This window comes from Cervus elaphus, chromosome 29, assembly GCF_910594005.1.
Source record: "Cervus elaphus chromosome 29, mCerEla1.1, whole genome shotgun sequence".
NCBI classification, from domain to species: Eukaryota; Metazoa; Chordata; class Mammalia; order Artiodactyla; family Cervidae; genus Cervus; species Cervus elaphus.
In genome coordinates, this window is record NC_057843.1 from 44,620,442 (window position 1) to 44,639,511 (window position 19,070).

Genomic DNA, 19,070 nt, shown 5'->3' on the forward strand with positions numbered 1-19,070 from the left:
CCAGCCCTCTCGATTTTCCTGATCCTTTTCCTGTCTCCCAACACAGTTTCTCCAGCCTCCATTCTGTGCTGTGGTCCATGGAGCACTCACCTCCACATCATAATCTTCCTTTCCACAGGTCCTCTGGCTTCTTCCTCCTTGGTCCTCTGAACCCCTGGGAACCTCAGCAACTATTTTCATCTTCTTTGCCCTGAGCTTTTCAGCACAACTGGAGAAAATAAGATTAGTTTCCTCTGTCCCCTCTATGCTACTGGATCCAAGCTGCTGGGAAAGTCTTTTACTCAGATCATCTCTCACTGACTTCCTTTCTCATTCCTTACCCCAAATATTCAGATCCATTTCAGTCACAAGTCTCCAACTTGATTTTCTCTGCCTCATTCTTAGGATGTGACCTCATGGGTTCATCTCCCAAAAGAATGAAGGAAGCCATTGAGAACAAGCCCCTTCAATTTCGTTTCTCTCCAAATCCTCACCTGCGTCTCTTTGACTCTGACAGTTGGTTTCTCATTCAAAACCAACCAGTCATTTATTTGATTTCACCATCCTGCCACCCTTATTTCATAAATTTTTCTCTCTCTCATAAATCTTTAATTAATTTCATTAGTCCTGTGCATACTGCCAGCAAATATTGATCATACAAATGAACAGCAAACCTTCCTTTCACCTTTTTATCCATTTAAGTTGTCACCCTATCCTATCCCTTTAGTCTTCAAACTCTTTGGAAAGTGTTTTCAATCACTGTCTAGGATCCAGTGCAGTTTCTCATTCTTCAAATCCTTGCCTTACTCCCCCACTGCTTCCTCAAAGGATTTCAGTTCAGTTGCTCAGTCATGTCCAATTCTTTGTGACCCCATGGACTGCAGCATGCCAGGCCTCCCTGTCCATCACCAACTCCTGGAGTTTGCTCAAACTCATGTCCATCAAGTCAGAGACTCCATCCAACCATCTCATCCTCTGTCATCCCCTTCTCCCCCTGCCTTCAATCTTTCCCAGCATCAGGGTCTTTTCCAATGAGTCAGTTCTTCGCATCAGGTGACCAAAGTATTGGAGCTTTAGCATCAGTCCTTCTGATGAATATTCAGGACTGATTTTCTCTAGGACGGACTGGTTGGATCTCCTTGCAGTCCAAGGGACTCTCAAGAGTCTCCTCAAACACCACAGTTCAAAAGCATCAATTCTTCGGCGCTCAGCTTTCTTTACTGTCCAACTCTCACGTCTGTGCATGACTACTGGAAAAACCATAGCCTTGACTAGATAGACCTCTGTTGGCAAAGTACTGTCTCTGCTTTTTAATATGCTGTCTAGGTTGGTCATAACTTTTCTTCCAAGGAGCAAGCATCTTTTATTTCATGGCTGCAGTCACTCTGCAGTGATTTTGGAGCCCAAGAAAATAAAGTCAGCCACTATTCCCACTGTTTCCCCATCTATTTGCCATGAAGTGATGGAACTGGATGCCATTATCTTCAGTTTTTGAATGTTGAGTTTTAAACCCACTTTTTCACTCTCTTTCACTTTCATCAATAGGTTCTTTAATTCCTCTTCACTGTCTGCCGTAAGTGTGATGTCATCTGCATATCTGAGATTATTGATATTTCCCCCTAGCAATCTTGATTCTGGCTTGTGCTTCATCCAGCCCAGCATTTCACATGATGTACTCTGCGTACAAGTTAAATAAGTAAGGTGACCAATATACAGCCTTGATGTACTCCTTTCCCAATTTGGAACCAGTCTGTTGTTCCATGTCTGGTTCTAGCTATTGGTTCTTGACTGGCATACAGATTTCTCAGGAGGCAGGTAAGGTGGTCTGATATTCCCATCTCTTTAAGAATTTTCCACAGTTTGTTGTGATCCACACAGTAAAAGGCTTTAGCTTAGTCAATGAAGCAGAAGTAGATGTTTCTCTGGAATTCTCTTGCTTTTTCTATGATCTGATGGATGTTGGCAATTTGATTTCTGATTCTTCTGCCTTTCCTGAATCCAGCTTAAACATCTGGAAGTTCTCAGTTTATGTCCTGGTGAAGCCTAGCTTGGAGAATTTTGATTTATCAATAGCAAATATTTTTCATTGATCATGCTGCAGGAACCAACCTGAGAAAATCACCTTTCTCTCAAAGTCCATCTCAAGAGTCCCTTCCTCTTTGAATCTTGTATAAGTCATTAATTTGTGTTTTGTTAGGTTGATATTATACAAATAAAAGATCCCAGTCAGAAATAGGAAGACTTGGCTTCAAGTTGTGATAAATCAGGAGGCTTCCCAGGTGGCTCAGATGGTAAGGGATCTGCCAATGCTGGAGATGTGCAGGAGAGGTGGTTTCCATCCCTGGGTTGGGAAGATCCCCTAGGGGAGGAAATGGCAACCCACTACAGTATTCTTGCCTGAAAAATCCCCTGGAAGGAGGGGGCTGGCTGACTCTGGTCCTTGGGGTTCACAAAAGAGTTGGACATGACTGAGCAGCTGAGCACGCATGCATGCACTTGGCAAATCAGAATGTCATGTCACCTCTCTATGAAATGAAAACATGTTTCCTGATGTCTGCTAAGTCTCTCCTACCTTCATTAAGATATTTAAAGCATCTTAGTGTAAAACAATGTTTTTTAATATCGTGTAGCACCGTCCTTGTGCATAGCTTTCTCTGTTTATTTCCTCTCACAATAATCTTTTTGTTTCAGCAAAACATCAATGAAATTTAAGTCTGTGATTTGGATTTCTGCTTTTAAAATCTTCCTTTTCACTTTGCCCTTCAATAATGGAAATGCCACTAGATATAAAATATCTAGGGTTCTGAAATTTTTAAAGATGACACTTAGCAAGTTCACTCAGATAGAAGAGCAGGTCTAGTAAATTTCTGAAGAGATTTAGGTGCATATTTAATAACAAGACACCCTGCTATAAAGGGACTAAGGAACTAGAAAGCCAATGTGTAGACAAGATATATGAGAAAAGATAAATTTCCTATCATATTTCTTGATGTCTGGGAACACTGAGAAATGGCTGCTCCAGGATATTAATGTTCCAGCATAATTAAAGCAGGGCAGCTGAGTGCAAAGTAGAAATAGCAAGATCGTTAATTTCTGACAAGATAATCAACACATTTTAGAACAGATTAAGGTAGTTCCATATTACAGAGCCAGGAAAATTATACTGTCAAGTGGAATAAGTTTTAATGTGAAATTGGGTAGAGGAGCTAAGTACGGGAAAGGAGCCTACTGTTGAGTTTTTCCAAGCAAAACTCAGTGTCAGCTGTCAGTACAGGAATTATAAATTACTTTAAATATGAGTAAGGCAGAGTTGATCTACTCTGGTTTTCCTTCTCTTTAATTTCCCTTCAGATATTTGTTATTGGGCTTCTGTGTTTCATATCAGTTTATAGGGGAATGACTGGAAAGACTGACTAGGACAACTGGTAGTTGCTAACACAGCTTACATGAGGGTGATGTTCATGCCAGTGCATTCTTACATGACTTTCCCAAGGAATTAATTTCATGGAATATTGCTGGATTACCATGTTCATCCTTCCAGCAACAGGGAAATATCTGAGATATTCTTTCCACATAGTCTTATTAATAAGCTTAATTTAGGCAAACATTTATTTCAAAGGTTGTTTATGAGCCTAAAAACACTACCTCCCTCCATGCTTCCAAATTCCTAATCTGGTATTTCATAATGGGTGGATTTTTAGCAAATCTTTTCTCAAGTATTTTCAGTCAATTCAGTTCAGTTGCTCAGTCATGTACAACTCTTTGTGACGCCATGGACTGCAGCACACCAGGAGGCCTCCCTGTCCATTACCAACTCCCGGAGTTTGCTCACACTCATGTTCATTGAGTCGATGATGCCATCCAGTCATCATCCTCTATCGTCCCCTTCTCCTCCTGCCTTCAATCTTTCCCAGAATCAGGGCCTTTTCAAAGGAGTCAGCTCTTCGCATCAAGTGGCCATAGTTTTGGAGTTTCAACTTTAGCATCAGTCCTTCCAATGAATATTCAGGACTCATTTCCTTTAGGATGGACTGGTTGGATCTCCTTGCAGTCCAAGGGACTCTCAAGAGTCTTCTCCAACACCACAGTTCAAAATTCTTCAGCGCTCAGTTTTATTTATAGTCCAACTCTCACATCCATACATGACTGTTGGAAAAACCACAGGTTTGACTAGATAGACCTTTGTTGGCAAAGTACTGTCTCTGCTTTTTAATATGCTGTCTAGGTTGGTCATAACTTTTCTTCCAAGGAGCAAGTGTCTTTTAATTTTATGGCTGCAGTCACCATCTGCAGTGATTTTGGAGCCCAAAAAATAAAGTCTGTTACTGTTTCCATTGTTTCCCCATCTGTTTATCATGAAGTGATGGGACCAAATGCCATAATCTTCGTTTTCTGAATGTTGAGTTTTAAGCCAACTTTTTCACTCTCCTCTTTCACTTTCATCAAGAGGCTCTTTAGTTCTTCTTCACTTTCTGCCATAAGGGTGGTGTCATCTGCACCTCTGAGGTTACTGATATTTCTCCTGGCAATCTTGATTCTGGCTTGTGCTTCATCCAGCCCAGCGTTTCTCATGATGTACTCTGCATGTAAGTTAAATAAGCAGGGTGACAATATACAGCCTTAAAGTACTCCCTTAATTTCTTAGTTCTCCTTTAATTTCTTTCTCCAAGTAAGGATTGCCTAATAAACATTATCGTCTGAAAGGCAAATGTCAGGCCAGACAAAAAAGTTTTCAACATATATGACAAACTCCTAATATGTTTAAGATTTCAATTTACTCTAATAAATCAAAAAGCAAAAGATGAACTAAGCAATAGGAAAGTGGGCAATGAATATATACAGGCAAATCAGAAGAAAAGGGCTATTACTGGAAAATAAATATGCAAACATGTCCGACTTCATTTATAACCAAAGAAATCTGAAAAATAGCAAAACAGCACATTTGTCCATCAAATGGATAAAGATGTTTTTAAAATATAATATCTTTGAAGAAGCATATTTGTATTAATAGCTGCAATCATATTCATACTGTTCAATTTATCAATTAAAAAATTGATCTTTCATTTAGGCCCCAAAATATATGTATATAATATATGAGTTATAGATGTATTAAATATTTATATATTTAGCTACATAATTCAGGGATTGAACCCACGTCTCCCACATTGCAGACAGATTCTTTACTATCTGAGCCACCAGGGGATCCCATATATTTAAGTATATGATACATAAAGTATTGCCATAGAGAGGTGAGAATTCAAGGAAATAAGAATTCTCATAAGCTCTAGTGTGATGGTAAATTGATGTAATATTGTTCAGTCACTAAGACATTCCCACTCTTTGTGACCCCATGGACGTAGCCCACCAGGCTCTTCTGTCCATGGGATTTTCCAGGCAAGAATACTGGAATGGGTTGCCATTTCCTCCTCCAGGGGATCTTCTGACCCAGGAATCAAACCTGCGACTCCTGAATTGGTAGGTGGTTTACCACTGAGCCACCTGGGAAGCTCAATATAATATTACTAGATGATAATTAAATTATATGTATCAAAAGAAAGACCCCAATTATGCAAACTTTTGGACATAACAATTCTACTTCTAGGAATTTATCATAAGGAAATGATCATAGTTATGTACAAAGATTTACCTACCACCTTTACCAAGCCCTGTTACTAATACTGAGAAACTGGAAACTGCTATGTAGTGCATGGTAGTGGTGGTTTAGTCGCTCAGTCATGTCCAGCTGTTGTGCTTGAGACTCCATGGACTTTAGCCCTCCAGGTTCCTCTGTCCATGGGATTTCCCAGGCAAGAGAACTGGAGTGGGTGCCATTTCCCTCTCCAGAGGATCTTCCCAGCCCAGTAATCAAACTTAGGTCTCCTGCATTGCAGGTGAATTCTTTACCAACTAAGCTACCAGGGAAGCCCATCTATCAGTTGTTGTGGAGTCACTGAATCATGTCTGATTCCTTGTGATCCCAAGGACTGCAGTACACCAGGCTTCCCTGTCCTTCACTATCTTCTGGAGTTTGCTCAAACTCATGTCCATTGAGTCAGTGATGCTATTCAACCATCTCATCCTCTGTCACTTCCTTCTCTTCCTTCCCTCTGTCTTTTCCAGCATCAGAGTCTTTTCCAATGCATTGGCTCATCACATCAGGTGGCCAAATTATTGGAGCTTCAGTTTCAGCATCAGCCCTTCTAATGAATATTCAGGATTGATTTCCCTTATAATTGAGTGGCTTGATCTCTTTGCTGTCCAAGGGATGTTTAAAAGTCTTCTCCAGCATCACAGTTCAAAAGCAGTTCTTTGGTGCTCAGTCTTCTTTGGGCTTCCCTGTAGCTCAGCTGATAAAGAATCCACCTGCAATGTAGGAGACCCCAGTTTGATTCCTGGGTCAGGAAGATCCACTGGAGAAGGGATAGGCTACCCACTCTGGTATTCTTGGGCTTCCCTCCTGGCTCAGCTGGTAAAGAATCTGCCTGCAATGTGGGAGACCTGGGTTGGGAAGATCCCCTGGAGGAGGTATGGCAACTCACTCCAGTATTCTTGCCTGGAGAATCTCCATGGACAGAGGACCCTAGGGGGCTGCAGTCCATGGGGTCACAAAGAGTCAGACTTGACTGAGCAACTAAGCGCAGCACAGCACAGCCTTCTTTATGGTCCACCTCTCACATCCATACCCGACTACTGGAAAAACCACAGCTTTGACTAGATGGACCTTTGTTGGCAAATTACGTCTCTGCTTTTTAATATGCTATCTAGGTTTGTCAAAGCTTTTCTTCCAAGGAGCAAGCATGTTTTAATGTCATGGCTGAAGTCACTGTCTGCAATAATTTTAGAGTCCAGGAAAAGAAAATCTGCTACTGTTTCAATTTTGTCCCCATCTATTTGCCATGAAGTGATGGGACCAGATGCCATGATCTTAGTTTTTTGAATGTTGAGTTTTAAGCCAGCTTTTTCACTCTTCTCTTTCACCTTCATCAAGAGGCTCTTTAGCTCCTCTTTGCTTTCTGCCATTAGGGTAGAAATGTCATCTGCATACCTAAGGTTGTTGCTGTTTCTTCCAGCAATCTTGATTCCAGCTTGTGATTCATCCAGCCTGTCATTTTGCGTGATATACTCTGAATATAAGTTAAATAAGCAAGGTGACAATATGCAGCCTTGACGTACTCCTTCCCCAATTTGGAGCCAGTCCATTGTTCTTTGTCTGGTCCTAACTTGCTTCTTGACCTGCATACAGGTTTTTCAGGAGGCAGGTAAGGTGGCTTGGTATTCCCATCTCTTTAAGAATTTTCCATAGTTTTCTGTGATCCACACAGTCAAAGACTTAAGTGTAGTCCATGAAGCAAAAGGAGATCGTTTTCTGGAATTCTCTTGCTTTTTCTGTAATCAAATGGATTTTGGCAATTTGATATCTGGTTCTTCTGTCATTTCTAAATTTAGCTTGTATATCTGGAAGTTCTCTGTTCACGTACTGTTGAAGCCTAGCTTGAAGGATTTGGGGCATTCCCTTGCTAGCTTGTGAAATTAGCGTAATTGTAGATGTTGGTTAAATAAATTGTGACACAGCTAAAAGAGGCTTAACATTATATGAGCTTTTAGCTGCAGCTCTGCATCAAGGATCTCCACTTTGCCCTGAGAATCAATGAAAATTAGACCCACAACTGTCTCTATGGTTCATATACAAGCAGAGTGAAGTCATTATTTGGGTATTAGCTAAAGTCACTGTCTTCTCCTGACCCAGAGAAAATCATACAAAGCAGGGGTGAGCCCTTGAGAGTCAAGACAAAACATAGATTCCACCTTTTTTGCAGTTGATTGCATTCTCTGAGTCTTCTGGGAAGACTGACATTTTATATCTCCATCCAAGTAGTCACAATAGGTCTGTGTTTTGATCTCCATTCATAATAAACAAATTGGTCCTTACATTATGTTGGTCAGGGAAGTGTTTAACTAGAGGTCCTCCCTACGGAACATTGACCGGAGATAAACCACATTGTATGTTGAGGAAGGCATTCACACCTATTTCCTTTACTGATGATGAAAGGTTTATAGGAATATTATATGTAATTATGTCCTCATTACTTTGGTGTGGCATTAGCCCTTAAAACACTAAAAATGATACCATCTCTCCTTTGTCTGATGTTAATTTTTTCAAAGGCTTTTCATGTTTATTTTCCATTTAGACTCCCAATGCTAGTTGTCAGGATTGTACAGGATTTATGTCCCAGAAAAAGAGGAACATGAACTTTGGAGTCAAACAGACCTTGCTTCCAAAACAAAGGAAAGGAAATGAAAATGAGTGCAAATGAAGATAAGATTGAAGGAGTAGATGTGGGGAGTTGAGGGCATTTTTTTCTTCATTTTTTTCCACGTGGAGTAAATTTTCCACGTGGAGCAAATATAAGGTCATCAGCTAAGAGAGAGAAGGATATCCCTGAGGTGAGGGAGCACCTCCTGTGGAAAGGAGAGGTTTCAGAAATCACCAGCCATGAAATTTAGTCCCAACTGATGTAAGATTCAGGTTCTGGTGCCAGGTGACCAAAAACTTGTTTATAACATACATAAGGCAAAATGACAGGAAGCTAGTTCTAAATACTGGTCAGACACGTATTTGTCCACTGCTATTAATTATGCTGTTATTTGGGGAGTTTCAAGCCTTTCATAATCATATTTTAAAATACCTAAAGTGAAAAGGAGGAAATGAGCTGATTGGTATAATGAAATATGCTGTGTCAGACATTCAGAGTATGATATTCATGCTTAGGTCTACAGCTGGCTATTGGATGGCCTTGAGCTCATATCATAGGGTCTCTCTTTTCCTCATTCTAAAAAGCATCTGATTCTGAGGTCCCTTTTCTGTGACCAAATGATTTGAAAATAATGTCGATTTCTAAAATCAGTGAACTGAATCATGTGGGTATTTATCACCCAAACAGCCGTGAAAATCTTTGGCTGCAGGTCTGCAAATCTACCACAGGGCACCCTCTACCCTAGAACGGAAGCATGAGCAGGACTCATGCTGGGTAAAGCTGGAAGCTGCTCAACCTTTGTTGCTTGTGAAAGCCAAGAGCAGAATTAAATCAGATGGGTCTTTTAAAAAAGAAAAAACCAAAACCAGATGGATCTTTTAAGAAAAAGGGTTGGTCAGCTAAAGACTTATTTAAAAACATATGGTCATTCTGCCTTTTGTGGGATCTGAAGACCAAATATAGTATCTGCAGGAGGCATGCTATTACAGTTCAGCAACTATTTCCCCAAACATGGCTGGGATTCTAAAAATATTAAAGTCTTACACTCATTTTTCTCGATAAAGCTCCACTCAATCTGTCCTTAGGGATCTGTGAAAATTCCATCCTTTTAGCCAAGTGTCTAATGTCAGAATTTTTGTTTTGCTTTGTTATTTTTTATTTTTTAAATTCTCTCACAACTTATTGTCAAACTGTTAAATGAAAGCAGTTGCATTATACAGTATAGTATATCCTACAGTTGTGTCAATACCATCTTAATGAAGGGCTCTAGAACTTCACTGACTAGATTATAGTAATTTAGTGAATAATTATTCTACCAACTCTGTAGTCACCATTTCCACATTTATCTGTGCAAGTGATTCCAAAAGACTTCAAACTTCATCAGAAGAGAAGTTAAATTTAACCCAGAATCAAACCCTCTGGTAAATTATTGAGGTCTACCACTTAAAACAACCTAAGTTTGTTTTGTGAACTTGAATATTTTATGGTATTGTTGGCGTAGGATTGAAATGTTTTTATGTGAAGATAGGAGGCCATTTCTGGAAACTATCATTTACATTCTCATTATAGGCCCAATTTGGGCTCTTCAATTGGTAAAGTAGGTGGTAGATTAACCCAGCAATCTGGCCAACCATGTATCTCCAGAAGGCCATGAAACTATTGGGTTGGCCAACAAGTTCATTGAGGATTTTCCAGAAAATCCCAAACAAACTTTTTGGCCAACCTGGTACTTTAAAAGACAGTGAAAAACCAGTCAATTCAGCTAATGTTGAGCTGTTTAATACTAACCATATTTTTTAAACTACACAACAAAAGTTTGTGGTTATATATTCCACAGTTCCCTGCAAAGCTTCATTTCTTCCCTCCCTCAGCAAAATCCTATTCATTGTGTTGGGTATCACTTAAACTATGACACTTAATAAAGTTAAAATTAGTAACCCTAATTATTTTTTAAAAATCCAGCTTGATTTGGTTTGAGAAAATAAGTTCCTGACTTATCTGTTTCCCTACTTTTTCTTTCCCTCATGCTTTAACCAGGAACTTCTCTGGACTTTTACTGGTTTAGCAGCAGTCTAGCCCCTCTGACTAAGGCAGCCTTGTAGCTGGATGTCTGTACAGACTCTTCCTCCACCCCACTGTTCCCACTCCTTGGGGGGGAAAAAAAAAAGGTAACTTTAAAAGAGAATTATAATTTGTATAGTATGAGGAAAGTTTGCTCAGTTACCCTAACCCTTCAGATCTGTTCCTTATCATTCTATTACTTTGAGGGAGTAGATCTTTCTTTTTTGAAAGGAAGACAAGTGAAAACAAAGAAGAGATTCTATTCCCCTTTGACAATTTGAATTTTTCTGAAACAGGAAATTGAAACAGTGAAGCCCTGATCGGCTCGATGATGATTATTCAGCTGGAGAGTTAGTTCATCTCCCTTGCTGTTTTGTTCCTTTGCTTTTTGTTTCTAGGGCTTAAGGATATTTCATGCTCATTAGAACTATCACCTGATGGTGTGAGGAAGAGCAAACTAATTCAATCTAGTCCACTTTTAAAATATAAACAACGGACTGGGGAGAATGAACAGGTTGAAACTGAGAATCCAAAAGGAGGTAACGAATCTCAAAGTGCCTCACATAGGGACTATACCTAATAGGAATTTAGCAAATGGGGCTTGATAATCCACACAGTTTTCTACTACCCTTAACCAGTGGTTCTCAGCCAGACAAAATTTTTCCCTGGCCCCCCCATTCCCAAAGGGGCATTTGGAAATGTCTGGAGACATTTTTTTATTGTTATGACTTGGGGAGTGATATTGGTATCTAGTGAGTAGAGACCAGGAATGTTTAACATCCTGCAATGCACAGGGCATCCCTCACAACAAAAAAATATCTGACCCAAAACATCAGTAGTGCTAAGATTGGAACACCTTACTGTAGATAAAGGAGCATGTATAATGTCTATTTTTAGTATGATAAAAAGTAAGTTAAATCATGTTTTTTAACCTTACTTGATTATATTTAAAATGATTTGTTTGCAAACGTGTGTTTATAGCTCTCCATTCACTGCCTATTTGCCTTCCAAAATTAGTCTAGCTAAGTTTTTTCAATAATTAATATTCTCTATCAAAACAAAAATTTTAAGGTAACACTAGTCCCAAAGTAGTAGAACCTTTAGTACACTAAAACAAACTGATTTACACAAATCTAATTTTCCCCTAACTTTTAAGAGGTTTGCATAAAATCAAGAAGATCTGTCTAAGGGACGGCAGTTTACTTCGTCCCTCTTCTCTTTCAAATAGATACTAGTATACATTTAAGTTGCCTGAGATCTTTTTCCCATTCTTTAGAGGTATTGTTTGCTTTGAAATGCTGCCTAAAATGAAATAAACTTTTTTTTTTTTAAGATCTGTAATTAAACAAGAGTTCAGTCCCCTTAAGAATTTAGACTACGGGGAATTTTTTTCTTGTCACATTCTTAACAGGACCCAGGACAGAGTTCTTAAGAACAGACCAGAATGTTTGACTTTCTCTTTGTCTGTGTCGGCCAGACCCAGTCATCAGCTTACCCAGTCATCAACTACCCCAAAATAACCTCTCCACCTCAAGTAGCCCTCAAAATGAAAGATGGCAGCACAAAAATAGGAACTGACATTATCTTCGCTATTAATAGCAGGGTGGAAATCCAATGTGTTAGAGCAAACAAGTGATCTTGTCAGGTTTCTTTTGTGTGTTGGAATGCTGATAGACAGCTGCCAAACAGACCTGCGCTTTGAGGCCATAGTTTGAATATGGTAGGTAGCAGACTGTGAATCTTTCGTCAGACATCAGACAGAACAACAAGTGGTCTGGCCAGTACTCTAAGTGTGGAAAGAGTTCTAAGATAGTAATAACCTAGTGGCCTGCTGTTGTCCAGAATATCTTTAACATTTCACTTAACCCGCTATGACAGTTCACAAATTTGTTTGGAATGTCAAAAAGGAAGCACTATCCTGTGGAACTTTCTGCAATGAGGAAATGTTACAAATCTGCTATGACCAACTCACTTGATCACTGGTTATATGTGGCTATTGGGTACTTGAAATGTGGTTAGTACACCTAAGGAAAGAAAATTTTTAATTTTACTTAATTTTAATTTCAATAGCCACATGTCCTCATAGCCACTATAATAAACAATGCCAATCTGAAAAACAGTAGCCCATTATTCCACAACTTAATTATAGATATCTTGATTCCTTCTTTTTCCTCGATTATAAATATAACAAAATTAAAGAATGTTTAGAAACTAAAAGGAAATTCTATTCAATACCCACAATTTCTCAAACCTAATAAAAGTGTTATATATTTAGTAAATTTTCAAGGTTTTTTTCCTATGTATTTTTAGATGAGTTAGATGTAATTTATCTAATTTTATTTTAATTTTATTAAATAATTAAATTAAATTATTTTATTTTATTAATTTTTATTAATAATAATAATATTATCACTGGCTTTCATCACTTAACATTATGAGAGGAATATATTCTCTACTACTAAATCATATTTGCAAATCATGAGAGTTAATAATGGCCTGTTTTTTAGATTGCAGCACCATGATTTGTGTATTTCTTCTGTTTTTAAAATCTTGGGTTGTTTGCTTGCTTGCTTGCTTGGTTTTATGGTCATTATAAAATAATGGTGTAGTAAACGTGTGAAAGCATGATAACATTTCTCCTCTTTAGGATATGTTTACATGCCATATGTTTGAGTCTTATTTAGGTAATAATTTACATGGTGAATCATTTCAGTACCACAGAATCTTTTTGAAAAAGTGCTTTTTCACTATTCATGTCAAAAATAGACTTTAAAGCTGCCAAAGGAAAAGAAAGCCAAGATTTTTATCTGCAGCACAATTAATTCAGTAAATTACGAGGCAGATTCCTATTCCTTCCCATAGAACAAGAAAAATTACTGATAAAAATGGAATTGCACTCAGGGCTGATGACATAGACCTCTGCTTTGTAAATGGAGAATAAGTTCCTATGTATAAATCCTGCAAGTAATATATTTTACATAGTCAGATCATCTCTAGAATCTATAAAGATAAGAAAATGAACAAAAGTTAAATGAAAAAACCGAAATACCCCTTTTAGTTTGTTCCTTGTAAATATTGATACATATGGTTATATATTAGGGCTTCCCTGGTGGCTCAGATGGTAAAAAGTCTGCCTGCAATGCAGAAGACCCAGCTTCGATCCCTGGGTCAGGAAGATCTCCTGGAGAAAGGAATGACAACCAACTCCAGTATTCTTGCCTGGAGAATTTCATGGACGGAGGAGTGTGGCAGGCTATAGTTCATGGGGTTGCAAAGAGTCAGACATGACTGAGCTACTAACACACACACAGAGTTATGTATTACATCTCTAAACTGTCTTTTTCTTATAATTTATAGTAATATGAATCCAGTTCAGTAAACTTTCACACATCTTATAATTAGTTATTCTGAAGATATTGGGCTAAGACATTTTATATTTTGCATAGTGATAAACTATCATGTGACTTTTTCAGCTTCTTTTTAAATAAATTCTATATTCTGGTGGCTCTGATCATCAAAGACCAAAGGGATCCTACTAATAACACAGGTAAATTGAAGACATTGCATCCTGAACCTAAAAAGGGTTTAAGAACCTAAAAAAATTTTTAGGATTTTTAGGTTTAAGAACCTAAAAAAATCAAATGTTCTCATTGCTTGTAATTTGGGTTGCTCTTTCATTGTATCTCTTTGTTTTTTAATTAAGATTTGTATTTGAGGGACTGAACATGGACTAGAGACTTTGTGCTCATTAAACGTTAAGTTATACATGTGAAGCAACTTTGTACACTGCAAAGTGCAGTGAAAATCTAACAAAAATGTTTTGAAAAGTGCTCTTTGCTCATCCTATATATGAAAAGGAGACTTTTAAATTGTTTTAAGAAATCCAAGACTTTTCTTTCTTTTTGGCACAATGAACTTAATAATTTGTTGTAGAGATTTATTTTTCCTGCACATGCAAAATGTTTGACTTGATAAAATAACTGCATTTAGGGCTTTTATTAGTGATAACACTCAGGGATGTAGATCTTTACTTTGGAAATGGAACTTGAGTCTTCAGGTGGCGAATCACTGAGACTTCATTAACCAGATGAATGAACCACGTTGTAAGAAAGTCACTTCTAAAAAATCAGTAGTGTTTGCACTAGAAATGTTTGTAAAAATGCTTGACCTGCCATCAACCCTGTATGCACTTTGTGGACTATTTGGGGGAAAATATTTAAAAGCTGACAGGTTTTCCTCTATCACCCAGTTAACCTCTTGCTTTCCTCTCTCAGTTCTTTAAAGAATGCAAACTAATTTCAGCATTAGTGTATACACTATATCATTGCGAGCTTGACTCTGCTGAAAAAAATAAGTGATTCCCGGTTCATATATAAATGGTTAACCATTACTCACGCCACTGTGTCTGTAGTTCACAGACAATGAAGACATGCCTGTAGTTTGCTTCTATACTCCTATTGTGCTATGGACATCCCAGGATGTAAGAGTTTCCAATTTTCAGTTAACTGAACTCATAGTTTTATTTTTCTTCATTGCAGGTGGTTTTCATGAGCCTATGCAAAAGTTTGTGGGACTGTGGTCTAGTAGCCTTGGATGACATTACAGTAGAGTTGGGAAGCTGCTTGTCTCCAGGTAAGATGACTGTCATTTCAGCTTTCTCTGTCTCCCTGGCCAATTCATGGCATGTCCTGTTTGTCTAACAGTATACCACATAGATTTACTCTCTCCTAGTCTGTCCTTTCGGAGAAGGCAATGGCACCCCACTCCAGTACTCTTACCTGGAAAATCCCATGGGCAGAGGAGCCTGGTAGGCTGCAGTCCTTGGGGTCGCTAGGAGTCGGACACGACTGAGCAACTTCACTTTCACTTTTCACTTTCATGCATTGAAGAAGGAAATGGCAACCCACTCCAGTGTTCTTGCCTGGAGAATCCCGGGGACGGCAGAGCCTTGTGGGCTGCCGTCTATGGGGTCGCACAGAGTTGGACACGACTGAAGCGACTTAGCAGCAGCAGCAGTCTGTCCCGTGCCTCTCTCATTTAGAAGTAATGACTTAAATACAATGTATGACTTTGCACATGACTTAACCCCTATATTCTCGTCTATAAGAGAGGTGGTAATACCTACTTGAGTAGCGAGGATAACACATATAAACTCCCTAGCTTTGGACCTGGCACAAAGCAGTGCTTTAAAAACAGATACCGTCTTTGATAATTACTCTTGTTACGATTACTGTTGTTGCCTTACTTGAACGCAGATTTTCAAGCTATATTGATGAAATTGTACATATACATATACATATACTAGGCTGAGCATATAATTTCTAAATCATAATAAAATAAATGTTTTCTAAGTGGATTAAATGACAATGAAACAATGGACCAAGCATTGATGATGGTGACAAATATTATGGCTATGTGTTGGACATTATGTCTAATGAGAAAATTATGCATACCTCAACCCAGATCATTGGTATCTATCTATTAATTACCACTGCATCCTAAGTCACGAGGTATCCATTTCTTTAACAAGCAGGCATATTGTGGTATCTATTTGGCACTGGAGAATAATCTCCATGTTTATTTAATTAAAAGACTGTTTGTAGTCCTTTGATTTGTGTGGCACTACAAGGACAACATAAAACAAGATAAAAATCTCTATACTCAAGGCATAGAAAAGAGAATGAACCTTCATTAGCTTGTAGTGTATGTAAAATAAAATGAAGTAAAACAATTATCATGCTAGAGAAGGAAAAGATGGGTTGTTTATTGGAGAATCTAGATGTAGGAAGGTACAACCAAGTTCAGCCAAAGAAGTTCCCAAGAAGTTGGGAGGTGGCACCACTCTAATATAATCATTATTAGAGTTATTGAAGATAACACCCAAAGACAGAAACGTTTGTTTTTGGAAATGGAAAATAAGCCTCCAGGTAGAAAAACACCAAGTTTTAATATTTATTTAGCTAATATTTACTGAGAACTTCATGTTCTAAACATTTTACATACATCATCTCATTTAATCCTCACAACCCCCTGGAGTGGATACCATTAAGGTTCCCACATTACAAATAAGAATGCCGAGGCACAGAAAAATTCAGTAACCTGCTCCACATGTATTAAGCTATGTCTCCAAAATCACATTTAATTCTTTCACATTCTCTCCCTCTTCCAAAGCGACTATAGCTTTGCTCTGAGGATTTCCTTCACTCATTCTGGATTTCTGAAGAAATCTCCTGCTTGCAATTTTATTCTTTTTATGTTTCCATAAAGCCAATATACCTCCAATTGTCAGAGAGTTTTAAAATCTCATTCGTACAAATAAATTCACAAGTCAGAGAAAGTTTCTTTCTCAAAGTATTCCAGTACTTTTGGATCTAGATTTCTGATTGTTCTCTGCCTCTATGGCAGAACCAGGGTGAAGTCCAGACTCTAGCCAGAGGCAAGAGCTTGGCTTAGAGGGAGTGCTGGTGGGTGGGTTGCCTCTCTATGTGTGGCATGTGGCCAGATGACAACCACACATTAGTGTGGGTTTCCAATGAGTCTTGGAATATATATTCATTGAAAGAGCCTCAGCAGTCACAACACCTGCTGTTTCCTTGCAGAGAAGCTCCTGCCTCCACCAGGAGAGTGTACTTTTGAACAAGATGAATGTATATTTACTCAGGAGAGAAGAAACCGGAGCAGCTGGCAAAGGAGGAGGGGAGAAACTCCCACCTCCTACACCGGACCAAAGGGAGATCACACTACTGGGGTAGGTGAGTTATGCCACATGGTGCTGTTTCCTAAGGAAACCCGAAATAGCTTTCTAGGGGTTGTTTACTGCATTCTGATATGTGAAAATTAAGGTGTCTAGAGTGAACTGCATGTGGGATATTACACACATGGGATAGGTAATTCAGTATGTGCATTTAAAATCATTCTTTCTGTTTATTATATTGCTCATTATCTAGATGCAAAAAGGATTTAAATGAGCTTACAAAGATATGCACACGAAGATAATTAGAAGTAAGGTTTAAAAATAAAAGAGAGATGGGCAAAAATGAAAAAAATAAAATAGTGGTCTAAAATGAAGCCCAGGACTGAGGCCTAGTATAGAAATATCTGGCAGACAGGAAAGATGTATCAGTGTGAGTCCTCACTTTCCAGAAGTGATTTACTGTGTTCTTAGGATAGAAACAGATGAAGCAGTTCACCAAGGGATGGAGGCAATAAAGCAGTGCATTTTTCTGTAGGAAATGTGTAAACTACACTAAACCAGACTAAAAGTTGTTCTACTTCTTATTATCACCATGTGTCAGCAGTTGCAAACAATGTCCATGATAAAATACTCCTTAAAGAATAGACCTTTTCCACTGAGGCTGTCAATTTCTCTAGGAACACCAGTTGGATAAAAGCATATCACTTGGTCCAGCAATGCAGAACTATCCCTGATATTAATATTAAAGACATATTTCCTGAAAGGTCCTTACAGAGAGTGGCATAGTGCTGTTTCTTATGGTCTACCTCAAAAATAAGCCTAGGGTGTAACACCACACAGCAGCAATACAACAAAAAATATTGGCTGTATTGGCTAAACTTGGTGGGGTGCAATCAGGAACAGCTTTGTCTTTTGTTTCCAACACTCTATTCAGACATACCCTAGAGAATTCTCCCTTTCCCACCCCTGGCAGATCCCACAGCTTCCCAGTCCTGTTGAGGCAGTGGAGCAGTCACACATTCAGGTGTGTTAAGATGTCCAATTCAAACAACAACTTCAGTTTCCCATTCAATTGAATCATCTCTCTCCCTCAGCATGAGCCTGATTCATAGTTTGGAGATGGTAAAAGAGAAGACTGTCTGTGCTTGAACTTTCTTTGTTTTACTTCCTCCCCTGCCCAGCATCATCAGGATCCTTTAGCCAGAGTGAGTGGAAGATGGATTAAAAGAAAATAACTTCTAAAATGTTTAGTGTTTCTTCAAATTCTTTCTTGGATACCTTCTGTTATGACAGATATCTAAGTACTGGCTCTCTTGCATCTCACCATTTTGGGCACTGTACTCTCTGGCTGATGATCTGTGGCTACCCTCTTTCTCCATAGTACTTGTACCATTCACGTAGATTTTCTACTTGCATCCCTCCTGGCAGTTTTGACTTGGGTCTTTTCAAGAACACTTGGTTCCAGCCACTATCCCTGTGAGTAGTGAGTATCCATTTGGCCTTGGATCCTAAATGCACCTTTGCCTAAGAAGATGATGTGAAGCTTGGTCCTACCACTGACCTCTTTTCTTCCCGTTACTTCAGAGATTCTGGGACAGTGTTGCATCAGCTAGGGTAGCTGTTGAAGAGATTCAGCCTTTGTTCAAAGGTAGATCAGATTTCTACTTCCAGCAGTGTGTAGAAGATTCTAAGAGAGTGTGAGGCTATATCAGGAAAGACAATGAAATTAAAAAGATAATAAAAAGATGTGTATATGTTAAGACTATTTTGGTTCGAAATAGTTTGTTGCTCTTTGTAACAGGAAAAAAAATGCCATTTTAGGGCTGACTTGAGGCACAGCTTGATGTAGAGGATAAAACCATGTCACTGGGACCTCCTTCTCTCCATCTCTCTGCTCTGGTTTTTCTGAGTTGGCTCCAATTGCAAACAGTCTGTCCTCTCATGGTAGCAAGAGGCTGCTGCAGTGGCAGCCTCGTGGCCATTCAACACTGAATCTAGTGAAAAGAGATAAATCGGCAAACAAAAAATTAGCCTCATTAACTCTGATTGGCAGTGTAATGAGGGCAGGTGGTGGTGGTTTA

General features: G+C 38.7%; 1 protein-coding gene across 2 annotated transcripts in view; it reads left to right on the forward strand.

Annotated features, from left to right (window-relative positions):
- Nucleotides 1–19,070, forward strand: part of MAMDC2 (MAM domain containing 2) — a 152,718-nt gene that overhangs the window by 114,786 nt on the left and 18,862 nt on the right. Inside the window, exons 10-11 of one of the 2 annotated variants that reach the window (XM_043890711.1) lie at nt 14,834–14,927; nt 16,895–17,043. In XM_043890711.1, the coding sequence (XP_043746646.1) occupies nt 14,834–14,927; nt 16,895–17,043 (243 nt within the window). Of the gene's footprint in view, nt 1–14,833; nt 14,928–16,894; nt 17,048–19,070 lie in introns of both variants that reach the window. The other variant, XM_043890710.1, reaches the window with a different exon arrangement.